The sequence below is a fragment of the Manis pentadactyla genome, chromosome 2 (genome assembly GCF_030020395.1).
Source record: "Manis pentadactyla isolate mManPen7 chromosome 2, mManPen7.hap1, whole genome shotgun sequence".
NCBI lineage: Eukaryota > Metazoa > Chordata > Mammalia > Pholidota > Manidae > Manis > Manis pentadactyla.
In genome coordinates this window covers 91,401,970-91,429,099 of record NC_080020.1, presented here as the reverse complement: position 1 = coordinate 91,429,099, position 27,130 = coordinate 91,401,970, and the positions used below count along the sequence as shown (strand labels likewise).

Sequence of the window (27,130 nt, the reverse complement as noted above, 5' to 3'; positions counted from 1 at the left end):
TTTACCGTAGACCTACTGGGTCTACCCCAGGCCTACAGAGCCTACCCCAGACCTACAGGGTCTACCCCAGGCATACTGGGTCTACCCCAGGCCTACAGGGTCTACCCCAGGCCTACAGAGTCTACCTTAGACCTACTGAGTCAACTCCAGACCTACAGGGGCTACCCCAGGCCTACAGGGTCTTTCCAGGCCTAGAGGCCAACCCCAGAACTACTGGGTTTACCCCAGGCCTTCAGGGTTTACCCCATACCTATAGGGTCTACTTCAGGCCTACTGGGTCTACTGCAGGTCTACAGGGTCTACCCCAGGCCTACAGAGTTTACCTCAGATCTACTCAGTCTACTCCAGACCTACAGGGTCTACCCCCAGTCTACTGGGTCTACTCCAGACCTACAGGCCTATAGAGTTTACCTTAGAGCTACTGAGTCTACCCAGACCTACAGGGTCTACCCCAGGCCTACTGTGTCTACCCCAGGCCTACAGAGTTTACTTTAGACCTACTAGGACTACCCCAGGCCTACAGTGCCTACCCCAGGCCTACGGGGTCTACCCCAGGCCTACAGAGTTTACCTTAGACCTACTGGGTTTACCCCAGCCCTACAGGGTATACTTCAGGCCTACAGAGTTTACTTTAGACCTACTGGGTCTACCCTAGGCCTACAGAGCCTACCCCAGGCCTACAGGGTCTACCCCAAGCCTATAGAGTTTACCTTAGACCTACTGAGTCTACCCAAACCTACAGGGTCTACACCAGGCCTACTGGGTCCACCCCAGGCCTGCAGGGTCTACCCCGGGGCCCATAGAGTTTACTTTAGACCTACTGAGTCTACTCCATACCTACAGCGTCTACCCCAGGCCTACTGGGTCTACCCCGGGCATACAGAGTTTACCTTAGACCTACTGAGTCTACTCCAGACCTACAGGGTCTACCCGAGGCCTACTGGGTCTACCCCAGACCTACTGGGTTTACCCCAGGCCTACTGGATGTACACCAGGCCTACAGGGTCTATCCCAGATCTACTGGGTCTACTCCAGGCCTATTGGGCCTACGTTAGAACCTGGATGCAAAATCTAGCAATCTCATTTGAGCAAGATATTCAGGTGATGGTGATGTATCCTAAAATTTCAGAACCATACACCTAGCCAAACATTAGTAAAAAGAGTATGTGTGAGTAAAATCAAAAGATGTATATACAATAGTTGTGGTTTGAATCTTTAAAAGTCACAGTACAAAGGCACACTGGCATAAATTACTACTTGAAAATGAGTCCTTAAAGTTTGTATTTTAAAGTAATACAATTCTCTCTACCCAGCTAAGGTTTATCAATTAACACATTAACCATGAACACAATGGCAGTATATAAATTTGAGAGTCAGATAAATTACTGAATATACAATGCCCTGGATAAGGAATAAAGAAACAAAACTCTACTAGGAGTAACAATGGCTCAGAAAATAGTCAAGTTCTAATTCACTGGGCTTGGGTTTCTCTCAGAGGAAGAATCACAACTGTATCTTAAAAATCACATTTATCCTGAAAACAACACCCCACAGCATCTCAATGTTCTTATTCAGGCTAAGGAAGTGCTTCATCTCTTACTCAGAGAAAAGACCATTACTGGGACTGAATCACCAGCAATGTTTCCTGCAGCATTAGATTCGTCATTGGGTCTGCTAAGCAACAAAAAAACAAGTCTCAAAACTTCTTATCTTAAAAGATCACATAAGAGAGGCTATCAACATTGCTCCCAAACTCAAAGTCCAAAGGTATTGCCATTAATAAAACATGCGCAAGAGAGTATTAGGTAAAAACATTGAGAAGTCTTGTGAGTTGCAATAGAAAGTTCTTTGAGATCTTTCTTGTTTTCTCCTTTTCCAGTTTTAAAAGCTTTGGTATCTTCAAGACACCTAGCACCACCCTGGAAAGATGAGAGTGGAGTGTCCCAATTAAGAATGACTTTAGTATTCTTCCTTAGCTCCTGTGTGAAAATTCAGTAGAAATGACTTTTTCCTGAAAGATTCCTTAACTATAAATGAATTTCCTTTTACCATTATCAAGTAGATGACTCTGGGTACCTCTTTGATCAAGATTCCTGAGTCCTAAGGGATTTTACTTCCCTCAATCATAAGCCTCCTGTATTTAAAGAAGTTGGGATGAAAAGTAGTAGGAAGAACAACTCTAATAATGCTATCTGTACACTATATCCTGGAAAATATTTTCCACCTATTCAAAGCAAAGAAAACAAGAGAGGTGCTTGGCTTTACTTATCCAGGCTGATTAAAATTATACTGCTTCTCTTGGGCAATCTCTTACCCCAACTGCATAAGGACATTAGCAATTCTAAACACTCATTTTCCACATGGGAAAGAACTGGCACAAATATAGACTTGCCAAAATAATTAATTCCTTTTGCTCACTGACTCACCTATAAAAATTTATTGAGTGCCTAGTATGTTCCAGACACTGTTCTGGGTACAAAATAAGTCTAGAAAGATGTACAGGTATCAGTGATGAGAATACAGATTGTTTATAGAGTTCTAGCTTTCAGTTCCTCTGTCATCCAAGACTAGTGGTTCCCAAACTTGGGCAAGCACCAGAATGACCTGGAGAGCTTGCTAAAACATGGACTGTTGGGCCCCACCCAGAGTTTCTATTCAGGTCTCCGAGATGGGGCTCCCAACTTAGCATTTCTAATCAGTATTCAGGTGATGTTGATGCTGAATAGGGACCACACTTTGAGAACCACTTACCAAGCAAGACAAATGACAGCTCTTCACACTATGCCTGCCGACTTCCAAACACTGTACATCTCTCTTCCAAAGAAGGCAACGGCCTCATGAATGCTGTCATAATCACTCACAACTGAACAGAACTCCGGTTCCCAGAATGTCTAGGGAACCACCTCAAATATCTTCCTTCTTTTCTGCCTTCTTGTTTTATCCCCTATCACAGAAAATCACTTTTATATTATGATTTCTTAGGACATGAGTTCATACTCCTTTACTTTATTAAAATTATAGTTTTCTTTTAAATTCAGTTTTCATGGCCTTTTTCTTTTCTTTTTTTGTTGGACTATCTCCTTTTTGAACAAAGAGTCATAGGGTTAGAAGGAACATTGAGAATTCACTTAATCCCTCCTTGGCCTCAAACAAGACTCTATCTAAACCATCCCCAAATATAGCAATTTTCAGTACAAAGAAGAACCGGCGCTAAGAATTTCCCATTCAACATTCTGTCACATACTTGAAGTTACTAATATACTTTCCCTCAGCCTTCTCTCCTCCAAGCTAATCAAACTCAACATTCAGACTTCTCTCATTAGATTTCCTAAACTTCAAATTATTTTGATTCTTTAAAAAGTTTATCCCACCTCACTTTAGGGCTGGAATTATGTATATAGTTTTATCAAGAATAATTTTTTGCTATGTGAAAAGGGGAAAGTTAATTTACAGACTGAATAAATAGGAATTTAATTGGAATGAAGAGAGATGTATAAATGCCACTGAAATATAACACAATGGCAATCAATTGAAAAATTAATTTCAAATATCCTTTATTTTATTAAAATAAACAGTGATGCCACATAGTTTTTAAAACTTTGTATTATAAGTCACCAGCCATTTCACATATAAAATGGATGGGAATTAGAAATCTTTTAAAATATGCCATAAATTATACATAACCATGTTTCACAACATGTAACACAGGAGAAAATATTACTATTATTCATTTGCTTTTTTGTTTTTTTATTTTGTATAGAATTTACTAGTGAAGTTGTAGTTAATCAATGATTTTAACCAGTATAAGTCTAAAAATACTGAATCTATTAGAAGATAATCATTTCTCTGATTCAAGCCTTGAGAATCAGAGGTGTTTAGAGATTCAGTAAACACAGGAAAAGAGAGGTAAAGCCATGTTAAGTCATGTTTCTGAGCAGTTTAGAAAGGGATAATAGGTAATACATTGGAATATGGAATAAAATGGGACGATTCACTTTCTCCCATTCTGAATGGCGCTGTTCAAAATCTGATCTTTGCTTTTGGAATGGTGAGGTGCTCTAGTCCAGCCACGGCCTGAGGGACAGCTTTGTTCCCTTGCCTATTGGGATCAGGGTGTACGGTGGAGGCGATGCATTTAGTCTCCAGAGAGAAGGAAGATGCTGCTTGCACAGCACTTCTACTCACCAGTCCGTGCAGCAGCAAGGGTGTTGGCTTTGAAGGAAGCCAACTGTCCTGCTCTCCCAGCCAGAGGTAAAGAATTGCATTGGTGGCCACTAGAGGGAGGAGGATTAGGAATAGAGTAAATTGTGGGGAAAAGGCACCCATGAAAAACGCACATGGGACAACCAACACATCACCAACCACTGCCTAGCAGCTACCTTTCTGAGGGACTATGATGGGGTCAGCATATACCATTAACCCAGAGACCCAGACAGCAGTAATTATTGTAGTATTCCAGTATATGGCCCCTTAACTTTGATGGCTGGAGACGGGAGTTTGAATAGGATTGTGGGAAACACACAAGCACACAAACACAAACACACAAGCACACAGACATACATTCTCATCCCCCATTACAAGTTGCATCTGTGCCGTCTGATTCTTGCTCATTTTCTTATTTAAAACTCTTGATGTTATTTACCAACAATGTGTTCATGAAAAGCAAACAGCCCACCTTCAAGATAGTCTTGGGAGAAGCACCAGCAGAGACACTCATTGTGCCAAGATGTATTTTACCAACAAATCTGCACAAATTACATGAGGTTAAAAACAAATGGAATATAATATAATTAAGCAAAGTTTCTTTTGCTAAATTACAGCTTGAAGCAAACCTGTAAGAAATGTTTCCAATTAGCTTCTTTCGCAAACACAAAGCATAGCTCAGAATATGTTTTGCTTTCCATCCTGCCCTCTGGGTGGGCTGCCTAGTGGGTGTCTTACCTCCAGCACAAGTAGCTGAACATTCTGACCAAGGCTGATGATTCCATGTAGAGCCAACTTCGTTGTCTCCACTGCCAGTCCGAGTGATGGGAACATTGAACTTATACCTAATTCCCAAATTCTGTTCCTGAAGCAGAACCTGCCATTGAAAACAACTGGTGAAGATCATTAAAATGCAATGAGCCTTCATTCAAATATTTATTATTTCTTTTGAAGAAGAAAATGTCATAAAGCAAGTCTAACAGGAAGTTTAACATAACTTTTAGAACACATGCACTTATAATGAATTTTCTCCCTTCATTTTCCAGGGTTATTTGGAGCCATTTCTCTTATCTGACTTGTTTGGTCATAAAAATATTATTCTAGCAAGTATTGAAAAGATCAAACAGTCATATGGAAAACCAATATGGCCTTAACTTTACACAGATTTAACACCTTTGGGCAAACCATTTCACATTTATTTACCTTAATTTCACTCTCTGTAAAACAGATAATTAAGCCTTCCCTTCCTGCCTCAGGAGGCAGATTACAAACAGTAGAAATGAAGTGGCAAAAACACATTTACCATGACAATGAGATTTCCTGAGGTGGGACCTAGAGCTTCCAAGGACTCTGGTCCATCAGTTGGTCTCTTGTAGTGAAAAGCTGTCCCCGCAACATCAAACTTCCTAGGCCAGTCAATAGTCCAGGCACCATTAATATAGTAATCATCCTCTTCAGATTTTAAGGCTAAAAAAGAAAAAAATCACAGTCCACCTAAAAATATGAAAACTTACCACAATGGTACCATAGTCACCAATTAATAACAGCACTGAAGCGTACAATGAATATTCAATTTCCATTTAAAGAGGGTATTCTTGACCATTTTCTTAAGCAGAAATTAAAATGGTAATTTTCCATGTAAATATCAAGAAGATATTCAGTATTTATAATGTTATTGATAGAAAGGAATGAAAGGTTCATCTGGAGGAATTAATGTGGAACTAGCAAGGAAAATTATGACAAAAAGAATAACTGGGGATGGGGTTAGGCTTTCCTGACCAAAAGTTAAAACAATAACTATATGAATATGGGATTGGGAGAATCTGTGGTACTGGCATATAGAATGACAGATGGAACAATGGAACCAGACAGTAAAGAAATTAATCCAAGTTAGTACATGACAAAGGAAGCAACTTAAATTAGTAAAGGACAGATAACAAGAAATGGAGCTAAGACATAAGGCTAGATTCTTGGGAAAAATTGAAATTGCTAAATTTATATCTCCTTCTTTATAAAATAAATACCACAATTCCCTAGGTATTTATGTAAAAGAAATGAAAATAGATACTTAAACAAATATGTGTACACGTGTCCATAGTAGCACTATTCCCAATAGTCAAAGGTGGAAACAACTCAAATGTCCATCAATGGATGAATGGATAGGCAAATTATGATATGTATAACACAATGGGATATTACTCAACCATAAAAAGAAATGAAGTACAGATACATGTTTCAATGAGGACAAACCTCAAAAAAATTTGCCAGGAGGAAGAGGAGAGGCAAGACTGAGAAGGTCACATATTGAATGCTTCCATTTATTTTAAATATACAGAATAGGTAAACCTATGGAGACAAAAAGCAGATCAGTGGTTGTTGGGGGCTGGGGAATGAGAAGTAACTGCTTAAAATACATAGGGTTTCTAATGGAATAATGAAAGTATTTTGGAATGTATGCTAAATGTCATTGAATTGTTCACTTTAAAATGGTTGAATTCTATGCTATGTGAATTTCATCTCAATAAGAAACAAAGTAAAAAGAAAAGAAAAGAAAGAATAAATGCATGATGGGTAATATTTAAATGTAAACATAGTTAAATCATAAAATGCTAGGAGAAAATGGGGAAAAACTTTTTAAAAATAATGAGGTAAGAAAAGCTTTTCTAAGCATGACAAAATCCTCTGAAACCATAAAGCAAAAGATAAGAAATATGCATGCATAATTTCTTAAACCTATATAGGAGAAAGTGTATAAAAATTTTTTAAGTGTGAAAGAAAAAGGGTTACCAGCACTGCTATACAAAAACTCCTATAAACAAGACAGTGATAATTTTGATGATTATTATGATTTAACAATGACAGACATATCAATTTAATTTTTTGTTAGTATGCTAGCTTCTTCAGCACTTTATCAGGCCAGATGAAAAAGCAGCCCCAAAGGACTCACAGCTCTTAGACACTGGTAAGGACTGTGGTACATGAAAGAAGGGATACCAGGTGAATTGCATATCTCCCCAGCTCTCTCTCTGCCTCGAGGAACAGTGTAGGAAAGGAGAACCCAAGCAGAGCACAGTGGACTGATAGAGATCAGAAATTGTGAAGGCTCAGACAGCTGGAATTTGCAGGACCAGTGAACTGGAGTAAAAGGAGGGAATCTGTTGCCGAATAGTCATCTGTGTATGCACAGGATAAAACTCCATAAAGCTAAGTGAAAAAACTACTAGAGAGCTATAAGCAGAAAAAATTTCAGAGTAAGAATTCACAATTTCAGTCACTAGAGCATTCATTAGAAATCCAAAAAGAATCATGTCTTTTTTAATAGGGCTAAGTTAACTGTAGTATAAAGGCAATTCTGGACTCACCCAAACAAAGCTTAAAAACAAGCCTCAAAAGGATCAAGCTGATCAATAAGTTACTCAATACTGTAAAGGAAGAAAACAAAATCCAGACTCTCAGAAAAAAAATACTTAAAAAAAAAAAACCTCACAATACAATATCCAATGAAAAATTACTACAAATAGAAAAAAGAAGGAAAAACATGACCCAAACAAAGAAGAAAGCCAAATAAAAGAAAAAGTCCGGGAAATGACAGAAACTATGGAATTAGCAGAAAACTTTTAAACAACTTTTATACATGTTCTCAAGAATTTTAAAGGAAGACAAATATCATGAGAAGCAACTGTAAGATATATGGATAGATGAATACTCAGATCTCTACAAAAAAAGAAGTATGCTAGATACTGTAAATATGTAGGCAAATAGAAAATAACTTTTTCCTATTGCTTGATTCTTTAGAAAAGATAATTGCCTCTTTAAATAAAAAATAAGAACAGTGTATTGTGGGGTTTATAACATATGGAGAAGTAAAATGTACTTAAAAAATAGTACAAAGGATGGAAGGAGACGATGGAAGCAAACTGTTTTAAGGGCCTTGCATTAAACACAAAATGGTGTAATATTATTTGAAGGTGTACTGTGATAAGTTACAGATGCATTTGTAAACTCTAGAGCAACCACTAGTAAACAGAACAAAGAAGTATACCTAATAAATCATAGCAGAGATAAAATGGAATACTATAAAATGCCTGAATAATGTGAAAGGAAAAATATACATAGGAAAACACAAAGAAAAATAGTAGACTTAAACCCAATGATGTTGACAATTAAAATGATCCAGACAAAGACTGGAAAACTATGTCCCACCACCTGTTTTAGAAATAAACTTTCATTGGAATACAGCCACACTCATTCATTAATGTGTTACATATATCAGCTTTTACACTACAATAGCAGAACTGAACAGCTGAGACAGAGACGGCATGTCCTGTAAAGTTGAAACTTTTTACTACCTGGCCCTCTACAGAAAATATTGTCAACCCTCTCGTTTAGAGAGTGCAATTACAAAAGCAAAGATTATTAAACACAGTAACAAATAAGAACCAAACTGCATGAAGTCTACAAGAAATATTTTAAATTCAGAAACACCTACATCTGAAAAATAGATGGACGGAAAAACTATTACCATGCAAACACTAAGCAAAAGTCTGAGTGCCTTGTTTAGTATCAGAAAAAATGGACTTTGGATCAATTTGGTAATGACAAAATGCCCAATAAAGCAAGAAGATATAACAATCTTATATGTCTATACACCTAATGACAAAGTTTAAAAATAAATGAAGCAAAACCTTACCAACTAATGAGAGAAATACATTTACAATTCTATTTGGAGATTTTAACATGTTTCAGTAATCACTTAAACAAAAATGCAGCAATTCAGTAAGAATATAGAAGCTTCAATGAAACTATCAACCAATTTAATCAAATTGACATTCATAAATTACAAATCCAATAACCAGAATATATATTCTTTTCAAGTGCACACAGAACATTCACTAAGGTAGGCTATATTCTGCGCCATAAAACAGACTTCAACAAAAGGACTAAAAACATACAAAGTATGTTCTCTGCCCATAACAGAATTTAAGTAGAAATCAGTAACAAAAAACATCTGGAAACCTCCAAATATTTTCAAATTAAATAATACCTTCTAGGCCTTGAGTTGTAATGTAAGAAAGAAAATATTTTAAACAGTGATAATGAAAATACAATGTATCAAAATATGTGAGAAATTAAAGTAGTGCTTAGAGGGGAAATGTATAGTGCTAAATGCTTATTTTAGAGTATAAAAAAATTAAATGAATAATATAAGTTTCTATTTTGAGAAGCTAGAAAAATAACAAACAGAGTGAATTAAAGCCAACAATAAAGAGAAGAGTGGGAATTAATGTAGTGGAAAATACAGAAATAACAGAAAAATCATTTAAATGAATAGCTTGTTCCTTGAAAAGATCAGTAGAGTTAATAATTCCTCCCTAGAATGATCAAGAAAAAACACAGATTACCAGTATGAAGAATGAAAGAAGAGCCATCGGTACAGATCCTACAGACATTAAAATGATAATAAAGGAATATTATACAAAAATTTATAATAAATTCTATAACTTTATTACTGTTACAGAAACTGAATTATTCATTAAAGATTTCCCACAGAAAAGCCTGCATCCCAGATGCTTTACAATTTAATTCTATCAAGCATTAAGAAGTAATTTTACTTAGACTCTTTCAGAAAATAGAGAAAGAAACAACTCATTTTATGAGGCCAGGTTAATCCTGACATCAAAACAAACAAAGACATTATAAGAAAATACAACAGACCTTATGAACATAGATGCAAATATTCTTAGCAGAATACTAATAAGTCAATAGCAACAATATAGAAGAAAGATAACACATTACACCAAAGAGGTTTTTATACCAAGAATGCAGGTTGACTTAACACTTAAAAACCAATCAATACATTTACTATATTAACAAGGAAAAGGAGAAAAAAGCAACACAGAATCATGCAGTAGATTCAGAAAACCTCAAAACCTATTCATGAAGAAAGTTCTCAGAAAACAAGGAAAAGAAAGGAACTTACTCAACATGATAAAGGGCATCAACATAAATCTTCTAGCTAATGTCATATTTAATGGTTAAAAAAAAACCCTCAACATTTTCCCCTTAAGATCATAACAATGAAAGGATGCCTGGTCTCCTCACTTTTATTCAACAATGTACTGAAGGTCCTGACTGCTATTATAAGGTAGGAAAAAATAAGTAAAAAAACGTTAAGATTAAAAAGGTAGAAGTAAAATTGCCCTTGTTTAAGCATGAAGTGATAATCTATGCTGAAAAGAAAATCTATAACTATTGAACTAATAAATGAGTATAACCAAGTTACAAGACATGAGGTCAGTAGAGAAATGCATCAATTGTGTTGCTACATAATAACAACAAACAATTCAAAAATAAAATTAAAGTATTAATACTACTTATAATAACATAATAAAAGCATGAAATATTTAGTGACAGACTTAAGAAAAAATAGGTGTAGACCTGCACACTGAAAAATAAACATTGGTGAACCAATGTAAAGATTTAAATTAATGTACATGTAAATCTTTACATGTACTGGAAGAAAATATTTTTAAGATGTCAATCCTCCCCAAATTGATTCCATATAATCTCTTTTTGTAGAAATTTATGAGTTGATTCTAAAATGTATATAAAAGTGTAAAGGGCCTAGAAAAACAAACATATTTGAGAAAGAACAAATTTGAGGACCTCATGCTTCCTCTAGTATATCCTATGATCTGCTGGAAACCTCTATGAATCAATACAGTATGATTTTGGTGTAAGGATAAACATATATATAAACAGGAGGGAACAGAAGTAGATCCATATAGCCATGTTAGACTGATGTCTAATAAAAGTGTCAAGGTAATTCAATGGGAGAAATGATAGTCTTTTCAAAATAATGGTGCTATAGTAATTAAATATCCAGATGAAAAAAATACCCCTAAACTTCAACCCTTACTTTACACCTTACATAAAAACCTAACATGTACCATATATCTAAATGTAAAAGCTGAAACTATAATTTCTTGAAGAAACACTGAAGATATTATTGGCAACCTTGGAGTAGGCAAAATTTTTCATAGGATAAGAAAGCACAAACCATAAAAAAATGAATAAATTAGATTTCATGAAAACGGAGACACCATTATGAATATTCATAAAACATATATTTGAACATAGACTAGTATCTGGACTATATAAAGGACTCTTAAAACTTGATGAAAAGAAAAAAAATTTTTAAATAGGCAAAATATTTATTTAGACACTACCCAAAAAGGATACCTATATAGGTAAAATTAAAAAGACTGACAATATCAAGTATTGACAAGGATGTGAAGCAACTAGAAATCTTCTACATTACTGGTGGGAATTTAAATTATATGACTACTTTGGAAAACAGTTCAGTAATTTCTTATAAAGTTAAAGATGTACTTATCATATGACCCAGCCATTTTATCTCCTAAGCTTTTACCCTGGAGAAATGAAAATATATGTTCACACAAAGCCTGTCTACTAATGTTCAAGGAAGCTTTATTAATAATAGTCAGACTGGAAATGACTCAAATGTCCATCAACAAGTGAGGGGATAAATAAATTATCATATATCCACAGAATGGAATATTATTTGGTAATAAAAAGGAATAAATTTCAGATACACTCAACAACATGTATGAATCTCAAAAACACTATGCAGAGTAAAAAAAGCCAAATGTAAGAGTATATACTGTATGATACCATTTATGTGAAATTCCAAAACAAATAAAAATAAAATACATAATGTCAGAAAAAAGATCAATGTTTACCCTGAGGCTAAGGCAAATGAGAGAATGTTTTGGAATCATAGAAATGTTCTATGTCTTGGTTGTGGCATTTATATATTTATAATTTACATATTTATACTTGTCAATATTCCTTGGCTTTTCTACATTTCTTTAGAAAGTACATTTCTAAAGGATGCATTTTATTATATGCAAATTTTACCTCAATAAAATTTATTTTTAAAATATGAAATAAGTAACCCATGGAGAATAAACTATAAAGTACTAATTTTTTTGTTTAGTTCTTACATGTGGTCCTATAAAACTTGGAACTTCTTTTATTTTAGCATGAAAGTGTTCTATCTCAAAGCAGTATGTCTTTCCTTCACAATACTGTGCTGCTTTTCCTCGTTAATTTTTAAAATCTTAGCAAAACATGTTACTTACCAATATAGTTCTTTGACATGGCAACTTCTCTGATTTCAATATGAACAGAGCCTCTTGGTATCTGCACCACTTCCATGTAGCCTGGAACACAGAAGACAGCCAGTAATAAGCAGCGTTGCGGCCTCCATCTGGACATGAGTGTTTAGGAACATGCAGCAATAACACTTCCCTTGTTCTCCACTCTGACTTTGCACTTTATAAACTTTGAAATATGGATAAACTTCCCTTTAGGTTCATGAATACACCTACAGTATTTTTCCTTTTTAAAAAAAATTATCTCAAGACATCTTTGAAGTATCAACGTGTGAGCTATTAGTTCATGCTTTTTCCCAACACATGGCCTTCACCATCACTGCTCTATGGGGATCCCCATCCAAAAGAAATGTGGCTAAATGAAGTCAAGTAGAAAGGAATAATATCTCCTTAAACATCTTACATGAAGCCACATTTGATATTTAAAGGACTGAAAGCAATGTGGGGAAAAAACGTTGCCTAAATGAAGAAATTTAAAAATATGGTGTGGGAAGAGGGAATCAAGTGTTCTGGATATTCCAAGTACACCAGAGGTGTAGGGAAGATTTCTCTCTACACACTCACCTCCTCTGGGCAACGAATCATTGAAGAACCCTTCAATCGCATCACATGTGCTTCCATCCCCTCCACAGACTCGACATCTATCTTCCCTAGCATCGGATCCCAAAATATTATCACAACCTACATGCTGCAAACAGAGAAGAATATTCAGTGTGTCAAAAAGAGGGATTCTTGAAACCATAACTAACCAAAGAAATATTACTTTACTTGTTTTTCCAGCAAAGGAAATCAAAACAGGAAATATTTATCTCTTTCCATTTTTACCTTCACTCTCCAGGAAGTTCTAGCTAACCTTTCTCGACACATTTAAAACATTTTAAGGTAAAAAAACCTGATACCCCAGGAATGTGTGTTTCTATTTCTAATCTATGTTTCTTCATCTATAAATATCATGCTCCAATTCTTAAAATATTATGATTTCTCAGCAATAGATTCTTAATTATATACTCAGACAAGAAAGGCAAGAACTAAGAAAAATGGCGTATGGTCCAATACAGGGTTATAAGCATGAGAGTCTTGACTGGGCATTATGGTTTGCCTTTCTTAAACCAGTGGCTCATTTGGATATCGAATTGTAGTATCACAGATTAGTTGTGGAATTCATGCCTAGGTAAATCTTTAAAAATGAATGCCTGTTTCCACTAGCTGAATAAAACTGCCATAAACACAAAGGAGATATAAGCATGCAATTTTAGAAACTGAAGTTCTACCTTTCAATTTTGCATTTGATTATAGAAATGTGGATTTGTATACATTTTTAGTACATATTTGGGTTTATATGGTTGACTTTTAGCCATTGATACCAGGCATATAATCTCTGAATAAAATCTGCACCTGGGTCTTTGTTATTGATAAAGAAAAGTTTTTATACTGTCACAGAAATAACTTTTTCTTCAAGTAAATAAGGAAACTACACACACACACACACACACACACACACACACACACACCATCAGACACATTTGGAAGCAAGAAGCCAGAAGGGCAGGAATTTTTGTAAGAAATTGTATGATTAAGTTAAATAGTGTTTTATCTCTTTTTATCTCTTCTTTCTCAGTTACTGGGACTTAGTTTTGTTCTTCTCTTTAAAGTCTTTAAAGATGTCCAGTGAATCCGCATTGTATACCTAAAAACAAACATGGAAAAAAGTTATGAGGAACAGTGGTTTTGTGGCATTTCTTATGATAAGATTCACACATTGGTTCTAGAAAAACAGTGTGGATTTGCTCCTACAACTCCAACTAGTCTGGCTAATTCTGTAAAGTAAATGGTTTAATATGGTAAAGACTAACTCTGTAATGAAAACCATTGTAAATGCTTCAAAAAGAGACAAAGTAGAAGGAGTATAACTGTCTCACACTTTGAGGAAAAATTATGCTATGAAATATATTAAATAATCTTCCAATGAAAACATATGATAGCCATATGAATAAGAGCTAAATCCTCATTCCCTCTCTTTCTATCATTTTGTTTGTTTGTAAACAGAAGAGAAATGGAAATCAGAGTCCAAAATATTTTCCTGACTCTAACAATCATTATAGACATAACTAGAACCCCAGAATAAATTACATTTGCATAGTGCGACTATGAATAGGTCATTCTACCTTTAACTATACGTAATCGCCCTTATTGGAAATGGAATTTCTTTAAAATGTAGCTCTCTTTATTGAAACTGAGCATAGTATTAATTAGGAGCTACTACCTGAGAAAAAAGGCAAAAGTGTCCAAAAACTCAACAGAAAGGAGTGAAATTCATAATCTGAGCAACCTTGCATTCTCCATTGATACAGATGTCCAGTGAATCCGCATTGCACTGAGTTCCATCAATCACTGCAGGGGCACGTTCAGTGTAGAAATTGTAACCTTCAGCCAGGCAATTTAATGCACAAGGTTTTACCCCACCTGGACAAATACAGTAGAAGAGAAATAAATGGAGTGGTTCTCCTAAGGAACAGTGATTCAATATTACCCACAGCAAATTTACAATTCATATAGACATCATTCCTTGACTGTATAGCTAGATGGAGTTTCCTCCTTTGCTAAATTTCATTTTTATATTCACTGTTTGTGCAACTTTTCAGAGGACCTGTGGAGCAGTTTTGAGGTTTTAAATTTTCTGGTATTTCTAATACACATTTATAATTTAATTTAGATCAAATAGAACACAGTGACGGTACTGGAATATTGAAAAAAAATGGATGAAATAACTATTAAAAAAAACTCAGGACATAAAATTTAAGGAGGCTTAAAACAATAACTTTGTATAACAAATAAGAATTTCTGCAGCATTGTCACCTGTTCCTGAAGCTGATACAAAAACTCTGCTCCTTCAAGCAGGCATATGGTAGTTATAAAATAAAACTAAATGTGTACTTGCTTTAAACACATCATATTCCATGAATCTAGCTTTAGCATAGAAATAAATCTAATTAGATTAGCAAAGATAAAATTAACTATAGCATTGAATTAGAATATTCTTATGAGATTAATAAATCAAAGATAAACATTACACATAAAATTGAATAATTAAAACAGTATCTAACTTCATTTTGTGAATAAATACATGTAATAACTTAAGCATTTTCATTTTCTTAAAATTTGTACTAAGACTGATGGGAAAAACAGACACAAATAGTGGCAATTTAAAGTAACAAACCGAGTACATATCATAAACTTGTAGTGTAGTGGAAATTGAGCAATAAATAGGGATTTATTTTATTTAAAACAGTACAAGAAAAAGCTATGTATAAATACATAATTATTGATTGAAATCTGACTTAAAAATATTTTCTGTTAAACCTTCATTTTATGAAGTTTAAGACACTTTGGTCTTTTTCTAATTATGCTGATAAAATTTCTCTTCAAAATAAAAAAGACTACAGTTGACCCTTGAAATGCACTGGTGCACTTATACATAATTTTTTTCAATGAATACAGTACGGTACTGTAAATGTATTTTCTCTTCCTTATGATTTCCTTAATATTTTCTTCTTTCAGCTTACTTTATTGTAAAAATACAGTACATAATACAAATAACAAAATATGTGTTAATCAACTGTATATGTCATCAGTAAGGATTCTGGTCAACAGAAGGCTATTAGTAGTTGACTTTGGAGAAGTCAAAGTTATACATAGATTTTAGACTGCATGGAGGGCCAACTGCCCTAACCCTTTCATTGTTCAAGGGTCAACTGTTCTTCAGATAAAGAAAATGAGGCAACAAGATGAAATGACATGCCTAGCTCTCGGTGAAGGTAGAAACCAGGTTTCTGTGATGAAGGTATGTGAAATAAAAGAGAGAAGCCAGCTGAGTGGTGGAGACAGTGATAAATTAGAGAGAGAACATTCCATTAAAGGAGATCACTGTTATAGTTTATTATTTTACACCAGAAGATGGCCTAATATTGTCAGATGCTCTATTTTGTCAAGAGAAAATAAAAATCGGGACTTTTAAAATATAAATTCTTCTTGGCAACTCATTCAAAATTTTCAGAAATACTGTGGATGCTTAAACATGCATGTAAGTAAATACTGGTTTCTGAACTCCAGTTTACAGCCTCTGGCCTATGTCCATGTTTTCTTCTATTTTCAATGTCTAGAGGGTATAGAACTTATAGATGACTTATAATATTATTAGGCTTAGGTTAATGATACTTTGCTATACTGAACACAGCAATAACAAATAATAAATAAAATAATTTCTTCCTGAATTGCTAATCAAGGTATTTATATTTATTTTTGTAAGATTCTCATGAATAAAACTGCTCTAAATTTTCTTGGGTCCTACTGAGATTTTTTTCATTACTACCTAGGGCAGTTCTTTTTTCATTTGTTGTCATGCTTTGGAATTTAGTAGGTTTTTATGTTTCAGGCTTTAAAAAGAGAATATGAGTCTTTTGTTTCCTCAATTTTAACATTGTATTAATTATGTAAGGTGGATTTGATAGGCAGGACATATAAATGCTGTGGTTATATTCCTTAGCCCACTATACTATGTAATGATAATAATAAATTTCTTCTTTTTTTTTTACTGCTGAAGATGTGTTCGTCTTCCTCTGCTACAATTAGTTTTCAGAAGATGTACTGCTATTATTCCAAGAAGGGATGTAAAGTAATTCTTTAAATGGAAAATCATATTACTAATTACTTTCAGTTAAAACTTGCTATGAATTTAGGGTTAATTCACTATGCACATAATTATGTAGATGCTAACTATTAAATCTGTGAATTATTTCAGGTGCTTCTCTTCCTACAGTAAGATAAAATAATCCAAATGTATATGTACCTAAGAAAAATGATTCAAAGTACACAAAGCAAAACCTATGAAAAACAAAAAAGCAAAACTGTATAATAGTTGGAGATTTTAACACACTAGTCTCAGTATAGATAAAAACTAGAGCCAGAGAAAAGCAGAAAGAATATAAAAGATTTGAACAACACTATCGGCCAGCTTGCCCTCATGACATCTACAGAACACTGTATTCAACAACTGCAGAAAACACATCCTTTTCAAGCATACACAGAACATTCACTGACATGGACAATAATCTGTATAATGAAACAAATTTCAACTACTTCAAAAATTAAATAATTCAGAGTATTCTTTGATCATAATAGAATTAAATTATAGATCAATGACAAAAAAATTTAGAAAATATAAAATATTTGGAAATAAAAATAACAGTTCTAAATAGCCATAGGTCAAAGAAGAAATCACAATGTAAGTCATAAAATATTTTGAACTGAAGGACATAAAACATAAAATTTTGGGAATGCAGAAGAGCAAAATAAACCCAAAACAAGAAAGAAAATAATAGATATAAGACCAAAAATTAATGGAAGAGAGAAAAGACCATAATAGAGAAAAGTACTAAAGCCAAACATCAGTCTTTGAGATAATTAGTAAAATTGATAAAATCTCAAGCAAGACTAATCAAAAAAAAAAAAAGAGAGAAAGAACATATCATCAACATCACAAAAGGCCATACATCACTACAGATATTACTGGATATTAATATCCTACAGATATTAAACAGGATAATAAGAGAATATATTCTTTCAATAAATTGGACATGTATGTAATAAATTTCTTGAAGATGTATTCAAAAACTGACATAAGAATAAAAATTTTGAATATCCTTTATCCATTAAAGGAGTTGAAAAATTTGTAATAATTTTTTTTTTTTTTACACACACAAAAAAATACCAAGCCTAGGTAATTTTATCAGAGAAATCTATTCTAAGGAAGGAATAATACCAATCCTACAAACTCTTTCAAAATAAAAAGGATTTTATTTCTGGAAGACAGAGTAACCCTGATACCAAAACCTGTCAAAGACATGACAAGAAAAAAATTTACAAATCAGTCTTCCTTATGAGCATAGATGCAACAGCCTTAATACAATATTAGCAATTTATTTTAATATTAGCAATTTTAATAAAAATCACTAATTACATCTAAAAATAAATCATCATCACATGGAGATTAAAGTGGGAATAAAAGTTGGTTTGACATCATAAAATCTTTCAACTAATTCATCATATAAACAGAATCAATACATGCACAAATTTTACTGAAAAGCCAAGTCAGTGCATTAAGGCAAAAAATGAAATAAAAGGCATAAAGACTGAAATAGATAGTTTCTATTTCCAGATAAAATGACTATTTACCAAGAAAATCCTAAACAATCTGAAAAATAATTATTGGAACAAATAAGGCAATTTAGAAATATCACAGAACACAAAGTTAACATATAAGAATTAATTTTATTATTATATAATAGAGCAGTTAAAAATGAAACAATTTTTAACTTTTATTTACAATAGTGTCAAAAAATATAAATTACCCAGAAATAGATTTAACAAAAGATGCGTAAGACTTTACACCTAAAAATCCCTAAATATACTTGAAAGAAATTAAAACAGAGAGATATATACTATGCTCATAAGTTGGAAAACTCAACATTGTTAATTTATCAGTTCTCTCTCAATTGATCTGTAGAGTCAATATAATGACAATTATAAGCCTAGTATGTTTTCCTGTAGAAATTAACAATTGTTCTAAAATTTACTTGGAAATGAAAACAACCTAGAATACTCAAAGAACTCTTGAAAAAAAAGATCAAGATTGGAGGAACTTACGCTACCTGTGTCCAGGACTAGACAGAGTATTAAGTCAGTATTATTCTAGCATAGAGTTGACAAATAGATCAATGAAACAAAATAGAGTCCGTATCTCTATCTCCATACAAATGCACACCATCCCCTAAGATGACTTTTAGATTGTAGATCTAATATAAAGACCAAAGCCATGTAACTTTTAGAAGGAAACATTTTCTTGAGGTAGGCAAAGATTTTTGAGACAAGACACAGAACACAATAACTATTAAAGAGGAATATTAAAAAATTAGAATTCATCAAAATCAAAATCTTACATTCATCCAAAACATTTAAAAGTAACAGGAAAGCCACAGACTGTGAGAAAATACTCATAACACTTAATCTGATAAATGATCACTACCAGATAATAAAAAGATAACCAATTACAAGACAGGCAAAGGATTTGAACAGAAGCTTAACAAAAGAAGATATACAAATGGTCCATAATTAAACAAATATGTGTTCAACATAATCAATTATCAGAAAATGCAAATTAAAAGTGCACTGAGAAACCATTATACACCCACCAGAAGAAGATTGAAAACACCAAATGTTGGCAAGGATGAAGAACAAAGAGAACTCTCACACATTGTTGGTCAGGAGTGTGATGTGGTACTTTGGAAAAACATCTGGTAGTTTCTTTTAAAACTAAACTCACACCTACCCTATTGCTTAGTAATTCTACCCCTAAGTATTTACCCAAGAGAAATGAAAACATATGCCCACAAAAAAACTTGTTCATAGCAGCTTATTTATAATGCTGGAAAGCAGAAACAACCCAGGAGTATATCAAGAGCAGAAGAGAAAAACAAATTGGTTATTACAATGGAATATTGCTCAGTAATAAAAAGGAATGGACTGTTTATACATGCAGTAATGTGCATGGATCTCAAAAACATTAGGCTTTAAAGAAGCCTTGCAAAGAAGAGTAACAACATGATTTCATTTATATGAAGTTCTGCAACAGGCAAAACTAATCTATGGTAAGAAAAAAAATCAGAGCAGTGGTTGCGTGTTAGAAGTAGATAGAGGCAGCTATTGCCTGGGAAGGACTATGGGGTCTATGAGAATGTTGGAGGTAATGGTAATGTTCTATATCTCAATAGGGTTTTATAGGTGTATGCATCTGTCAAAACTCAGGGCAAGTACAGTTAAGACTTCTGCATTTCATTTTATATAATCTTACCTCAAAAGAAAAAAGTAAATAAATACTAAACTGTAGTTAATTTAATACATGTTTAAGTATTCAGAGGAAATTATATAAATGATTACAATTTAATTTGAAATACATCCGAAAAATAGGATGGATTAATGAATGGATACAAAGACGACTAGACATGTAGTAAAAGAAAGTAAATTAAAACATTAATAACAGAATTTTGGTTGTGGGTATACAGTTGTCACTGTAAAATTCTTTTAATATTGTGCTTTGTTGGAAAATTTTCAAAGATTTAGAAAAACATTGTAAGTTTTGTAATAGTACAAATTTTCCAAGAGAAAATTTTAACAAAATTTGGTTTGTATCTTGGGAGTATAAGAAAACTTCTTGTGCTTACTGGACAATTAGTGTTTGATGTATACCCAAATTTAAAAGCAAAAATGTTCCCACAAACTAAAAAAGAATAATAATAACCTATGCAAAGATCCTTGGCCTGTGACAAGAAAGAACACAGATTATCCTGGCCAATCAATTTTGAGTTGATATATACTGTTATAATTTGTTTTTAGGCAGATAATTCCAAATTTTCAATGATTATATATGATTATAATGTAATGTTCATATACTCCAAGAAAGTCTCAAAAACTCGGAAATATGATTGGAATTATATCCTTTCTAGGACCTTTGTATTTGTTAAATAAAATTAGGTCATTTATGATCATTTGCACTATTATATAAAATATTACAGGGGAACTAAAACATCAGACCTTTACAGTACAGTAAGTACTGTGCTGCTTTGATTTGCAAACACTTGTTTTTACTGGTATGTGTATGAATGTGTGTGTGTTTGTATTTATATATTCTTTTGTATTTGCAAAGCTCTTAAGTGTGATGAATGCTCTGCCAGGTTATACATTACCTCCAGTATAGGGTTTCCAGTTATAATATTTTCCACGGAAAGGCATATTGTCAAAGTCTGCACACTGTTTCTCTCGAAAATCTTGGGCCCCCAAAGGACATGGCTAAAATAAAATAAAATCATAAATGGTACAATTGTTGAAAAATACCAAAACCAAGGGACAATGTCCCTAAAATTACAATTGCCTGAACTCCATCACATCAGCTCACTGCTTTTCTCTCTGGCTAAAATTCTGGCATTTGCCTCACTGTTTTACAACTAGTACTCAGACTGAAGTGTCTAAATTGTAATCTTAGCCACAGACGATATAACGGAAGAAATCTGAACAAAGTTAAGTGTTAGATTCCACATAATTTTATGCTCAGATGCATGTCAGGGTCTAGTTTGCAATCAGTCCACCAGATATCGCTTTATAAGCACATATGAAAACTAGATGAAGAAACTAAAACACAAAGTCCTTTTGGTAACAGTATTTGAGGTCCAGTGGCCACAGGTACCCCCTGTTCTTTATTTTAAGGAATCAAGAGGCAGGTTTGTAACCCGACCTTCAGCACTGTTAACTGTGGTTTGGATCCCTACTACTACAGATGTTTACTGTCGAGCCCTGATAAAAAACATAGTCTAAGATGTGGAATGAACTGGGCAAAATGCTAGGCCTCAGGTCTAAACACCTTCAAATTCAAGGAATTTGGATAATTAGATTTACATTTAATCTATTAACAACACAGAAAATAAAATACTAAATTGGTTCAAAAAATGTACATGTGTTGGGTAGTGGGGAGAGAAAGATATTGAGAGGGTGAAGATACCTGTTATTAAGAGTTTGGAATGCTTTTTCTACCTGAAGTTTTCAAAGAGGAAAAACTTGTCAATCTAGCCAGTTCTAGATTCCAAACACCACAGGGCTACCCTAAATTCAATCTTTACATTCACAACGAACTAAAAGTATAACATCCCACAATGTTTGAGCAATGTGACCTAATTTGACTTATCTTTTAGAATTCTGCAGCTGTATCACCTACGAAACAAAGTTACTGCTTTTGAAACACCCCTTAAATATGCAAGAACAAGTCATTAGATAAAATTCTTAATTGCGAATAAATGAGGAGTATTTTTATAGACACTCCCAGAGATTATTTTGAGAACTTCTTACCACCCTCCCTTGGATCTCTGCATTTCCTTTATACAGTTTTCTAGGTCAGAATATTGCAAACGGTCCCTTGAAGCATGTACAAAAATAACAGACCACAAAGTGCAAATATTGGCATGGTCCTCACTACTTCCTATATACTGTGGTTCAAATTTCTACTATGAAGTCCAAAGCCTCAGATTCTGAAAATAGTGGCAGCAGGCCCTGCATTTTAAATGTTCTGCACATTAAAATAGGACACTGCAGTGACAAACCTAATGATTCTGCTTGTCAGACTGTCCTTCTTACTTGCTTTAAAAAAATGAAAAATAACTGCTTACAATAGGTTACATCAATCTTTATGTTCACAACGAACTAAAAGTATAACATCCCACAATGGGTAGAGCAATGTGACCTAATTTTGCTGGAGAGATATGCTTTCAGGGTCTTTTGTTTCATGGTGTGCTAATCTTTGGGTCAAAGGAATACTTTCCTTTTCTAGACATTTTAAGGGAATCCCACAGAACTAAAATAGGTGGCTTTGCCATGGAGCAAGACTAGCTTTTAAGCAAATATCATCAATTTTTTAAAATACAAGTAATTTCAACTCTAGCTACAAATTTTCACATAATACCTATGTACATGTAAAGCACCAACCACCTAAAAGTTCATCTGAGCATGGCTTACAATTTAGTTGGAGAAGCAAGACACAATTGGAAAAACTATAGCACTATTACAGGCAATAAGTATATGTCATATATGTCAGCAAAAACAGGCTACCTATAGGTGCTGTATTTAAGAGAAAAATCAACATGTCATGAGATTAGCTAGGAAATATTTGTTCAATAAGAAAATCTTGTATATAATTACACTCATTCTTTATTACATTATAAAGTATTAAAGGAATTGAGCTGGTTAGGAGAGAAAAAGGACTTCTAAGGTTGGGGGTAACCATTAAGAATAAAGCCAACTACATGGAACAGGAGGGAAAAGGTCATATGTTGGGAATAGTTGGAAAAAGGCCAACCTAGGTGAAAGAAAGAAACTGCATGGAAGCATAAGAGATGACATTTCACTGAAAAGCAGTGGTACATAAAAAAGCCCCAAATTAACAAAGGCATCATGAGGACTATTCACTTAAGAGCAAAACAAAAATCCTATTCTTGACTATTTTGTAGTGATTCTCCTAAATAGAACAGAAATAAAAGGTCCAATAGAAGGATAGTACTGCTTAATGAAGCACTTAGATAACATTTCACAAGATTTCTGATCTATCTTTTCCTATGATAACCACTCCTGGGGTCAGTATAATGAAAATATTAAACTTGACAACAGCTGCTTTTCATTTACGAAGCATTTAGTGAGTACCTACTCCATGGCAACTGTTCAGAGGTCTCTAAGTGTATAATTTATTTAATCTCTCTCAACATTCTTAAGAGGTACTTATCATTAAGAATCTCATTTTACAACAGAGTAAACTGGGTACAGAAAGATTGCTTAGTAATAGTTTCAGGATGCAAAGACCCCTCCCTCATGAGTGGAAGCCTCACCCTGGACGTTCTAAATGCTAAATAATAGCAGAAAGTTTTAACTATGTTAACATGGACAAAAACCTAATAGGAATAACTCAGGTTCTAGACCTAGCTCTTTCATTACCAGCTGCAAGTTTTTTATCTTCTCCAAACTAGGTTTTCTCATTCATAAAATGAGAGGGCTAAAAGTAAGAATTTTGGAGTAAGAGCTGGATTCAATTCTAACTTGGTCATTTATTAAATCATGGCCTTGAGCAATGTACTTGATTTCCCAAGCCTCATCTATTAACTGGGGATGATACTAGTATTCACCTTCTAGGTGAGGGTTCATGTAAACTCTTTACTCTGTACCTGGCATATGGTAGTACTGAATAATTATTAGCAATTGTGCTGATCTTGGGTTTAGGCATCCTTAGACTCATTCTTCACCCTCTGCTGCTCTACCCTGTATTTCAGGAGAACAAAGTCGGCAAGCTCCACTCCCCAAGCTTCTGTGTCAGTGGACTTCTGGCTGAATTCAGGCAGTGGAAGACAGCATTGGGAGAAGGCAGGGTTTTCTCTCATTTCTCTCTACCCCAGGCAGCTGCTTAAGCAGAAGCAGAATCTTTTTGTTGTTCCAACTTCAGGCAACAGGAACACATGCCCCCACTCCCTAATCCCCTACCCCATCCAATGGCTTTACCTTCCACTGTGTGATTCTGGCCTCTGGACTCTGATAAAACTACCTCCTTCCTGGGTCTTCCTGGGAGAAGTGGTGGCTTTTTCCTGCTGATGCTGATCTATGAGTTTGTCAGTCTCCTCTGTGTGACCAATTCTTTTTGTATTAAATGCCCTCTATTAAAATTTTCAGAGTAGTTTATATTATTATGGTTGGATCTTTACTGGTAAAATAATAAATAATAATAGTAATAATAGTAATAATGATGATGAAGTATTTGAGAGGCTAAATAGAGATATGTTTCCATGTGTGGGTTTTTGCGGACAGTTTATTGGTTAAGGGCAGAGGTTGGCAAACTTTTCCTGTAAACGCCGCATCTTAGACTTTGCATGCCATACCATCTCTGTTGCACTACCAACTCAAGTGTGAAAGAAGCTATAGACAATACATAGATGGTCAGGGTTGTGTTCCTATAAAATTTTATTTATAAAAGAGATGACAGACCAAATTTGGCTTAGGAGATGCAATTTGCCAACTCCTGATTTAGGGTGTTAACGTAACAGGTGCAATGTCTGTCAGGATTTTGCAGAAGAACCAAACTAAATTATTAATTTTTGAGTCAACACAGAATCAGACATTTCTAAGAGCTGGTGTTAGACTATAATCCAATTTGCAAAGATGCTTAAATTTCTGCTACAATTACCCCCAAAGTGATCATATAATCTTTACAAACATCTATAGAAAGATCAAATACTTTTCAGACAGCTGCAGTTATTTTCAGGTTCTTTCTTACTTTAGCCCAAATCTGTCTTCCTACAAACCAGTGATCTTGTTCCTTTCTTCTGGATCCACACTGAGCAAACCTAATCTCTCCCTGAAAGATATCTAGACTTGATGGCTTTGCTATAGGCACATCATAACTCATCATTAGTCTTCTTAAAACCAGGCACCAAGAACTGGCCTTAGGTGTCTCTCTTTGATTCAGAAAATATATATAAAATGATTATTATGTGTCACTTAGGCTCTCGAGATAAAGCAGAAAACAAAACAGATTGGGTCCCTGTTTTCATGGAGTTCACTCTGGTTGGAGATGAGAAAGAAGAAAAATAAAGTAGGAAAGAGGATTGATGGTGAGGTGAGAGGGAAGTTGTTTTAAATAGTATGGTCAGAGAAATTCTGAAAAAGTGGCACTTGAGCAGAGTTAAAAGAAACTGAGAGAGTAACTTATGCGCCTACTTGTGAAAGGAGTATTTCAGGGAAAAAGTGCAAAAAAGCTCTGAGGGCTCTGTAGATTCAGGGACTTGCTGACATGCCTTTTTGTTTCTAGAATATATGAGCTAGCGCTCTTTTCTTCTGATTTCAATATTTCCTTCAGGAATGCTCTGAATTTGTGTTGAGTAGAAATAAGCTCAGTAGGAGTTGTATAAGCTGATTCCAAAGAATGAGAGTGATCAAAGAAAAGAATAATTTCTTAAGGAGAAATATAAAATATATTTTTGTTCTGTTTAGGAATAGTGCAGAGTTTAAGGAGTAATGCTTTTTGAATTACTAGAAGGAAAATAAATACTGACACTGTGTAGAAACCCTGAGAGCACAACGGTAGGCATAAGCAACTCATTGTTATGACAAGTTTCCAGCCTCCTAGTGTTAACACTACCACGCACATCCTGTCCTTCCAAGAACAACCAGTAGGGCCCCACATAAATCCAGAGAGCAAAGCAGCAGGTTTCAGCCTCTTGATCTTAGTATTTTCATAGAAATAAAAAAATTAATATCAGCCTCTTTAACACTGATTTTTTCAGAGGCCTAAGCATATTCTACAAACTATGCTATGCTTCCAATTATGCTGATAGTTTTAAACCACCTATTTTTGACTAAACTTAATACTTTTTTATTAGTACATAAGTCTAAAAAAAAAATTTTACTGGAGCATGAAAAATGCTATAGAAAAATTTCAGTTTCTGCTGATAAACTTTCCAGTTGCATTTCTATTACAGGGGTTCTAATTCTGGTTTTGTCCCAAAGAATGGGATGATCTTGGCAAGTGCCAGATCTTTTTGTGCTTTCTTCCTTTTACTCTCTTTTTCTTAATTCTCTTCACCTATTTTGCCCATCTCCCCACATCTCACCCCTCTGGCAACTACCAGTTTGTTCTCAGTACTTATATCTTTCTGCTTTTGTTTGTTCTGTTTGTTTGTTTGTGTTTTAAGATTCCATATATAAGTGAAATACATGGGATTTGTCTTTCTCTGACTTATTTCACTTAGCATAATACCCTGTAGGGCTACCCATATTGTCACAAATGGCAAGATTTCATTCGTTTTTTATGGCTAAATAATGTTACATGATACACATGTGTATACATGCCACATCTTTTTTATTCATTCATCTATTGATGTACACTTAGATTTGCCTCCATATCTTGGCTATTTTAGTGGTGTATAATCTTGGTAAATAATGCTGCAATGAACATAGAGGTACATGTTTTCTCTTCAAATTAGTGTTTTCGTTCTCTTTGGTAACTTCCCAGAAATGGAATTGCTGGATGGTATGGTATTTCTGTTTGAAGTTTTTTGACATACCTCCACATTGTTCTCCACAGTGGCTACACC

General features: G+C 34.1%; 1 protein-coding gene across 2 annotated transcripts in view; it reads right to left on the bottom strand.

Annotated features, from left to right (window-relative positions):
- Nucleotides 1-27,130, bottom strand: part of ADAMTS6 (ADAM metallopeptidase with thrombospondin type 1 motif 6) — a 310,955-nt gene that overhangs the window by 51,880 nt on the left and 231,945 nt on the right. Inside the window, exons 15-21 of one of the 2 annotated variants that reach the window (XM_036887871.2) lie at nucleotides 21,200-21,302; nucleotides 14,731-14,864; nucleotides 12,966-13,089; nucleotides 12,369-12,449; nucleotides 5,507-5,670; nucleotides 4,942-5,080; nucleotides 4,186-4,274 (exon numbers count right to left, since the gene is read on the bottom strand). In XM_036887871.2, coding sequence (XP_036743766.1) covers nucleotides 4,186-4,274; nucleotides 4,942-5,080; nucleotides 5,507-5,670; nucleotides 12,369-12,449; nucleotides 12,966-13,089; nucleotides 14,731-14,864; nucleotides 21,200-21,302 — 834 coding nt within the window. The remainder of the gene's footprint in view (nucleotides 1-4,185; nucleotides 4,275-4,941; nucleotides 5,081-5,506; nucleotides 5,671-12,368; nucleotides 12,450-12,965; nucleotides 13,090-14,730; nucleotides 14,865-21,199; nucleotides 21,303-27,130) is intronic. The other variant, XM_036887870.2, reaches the window with a different exon arrangement.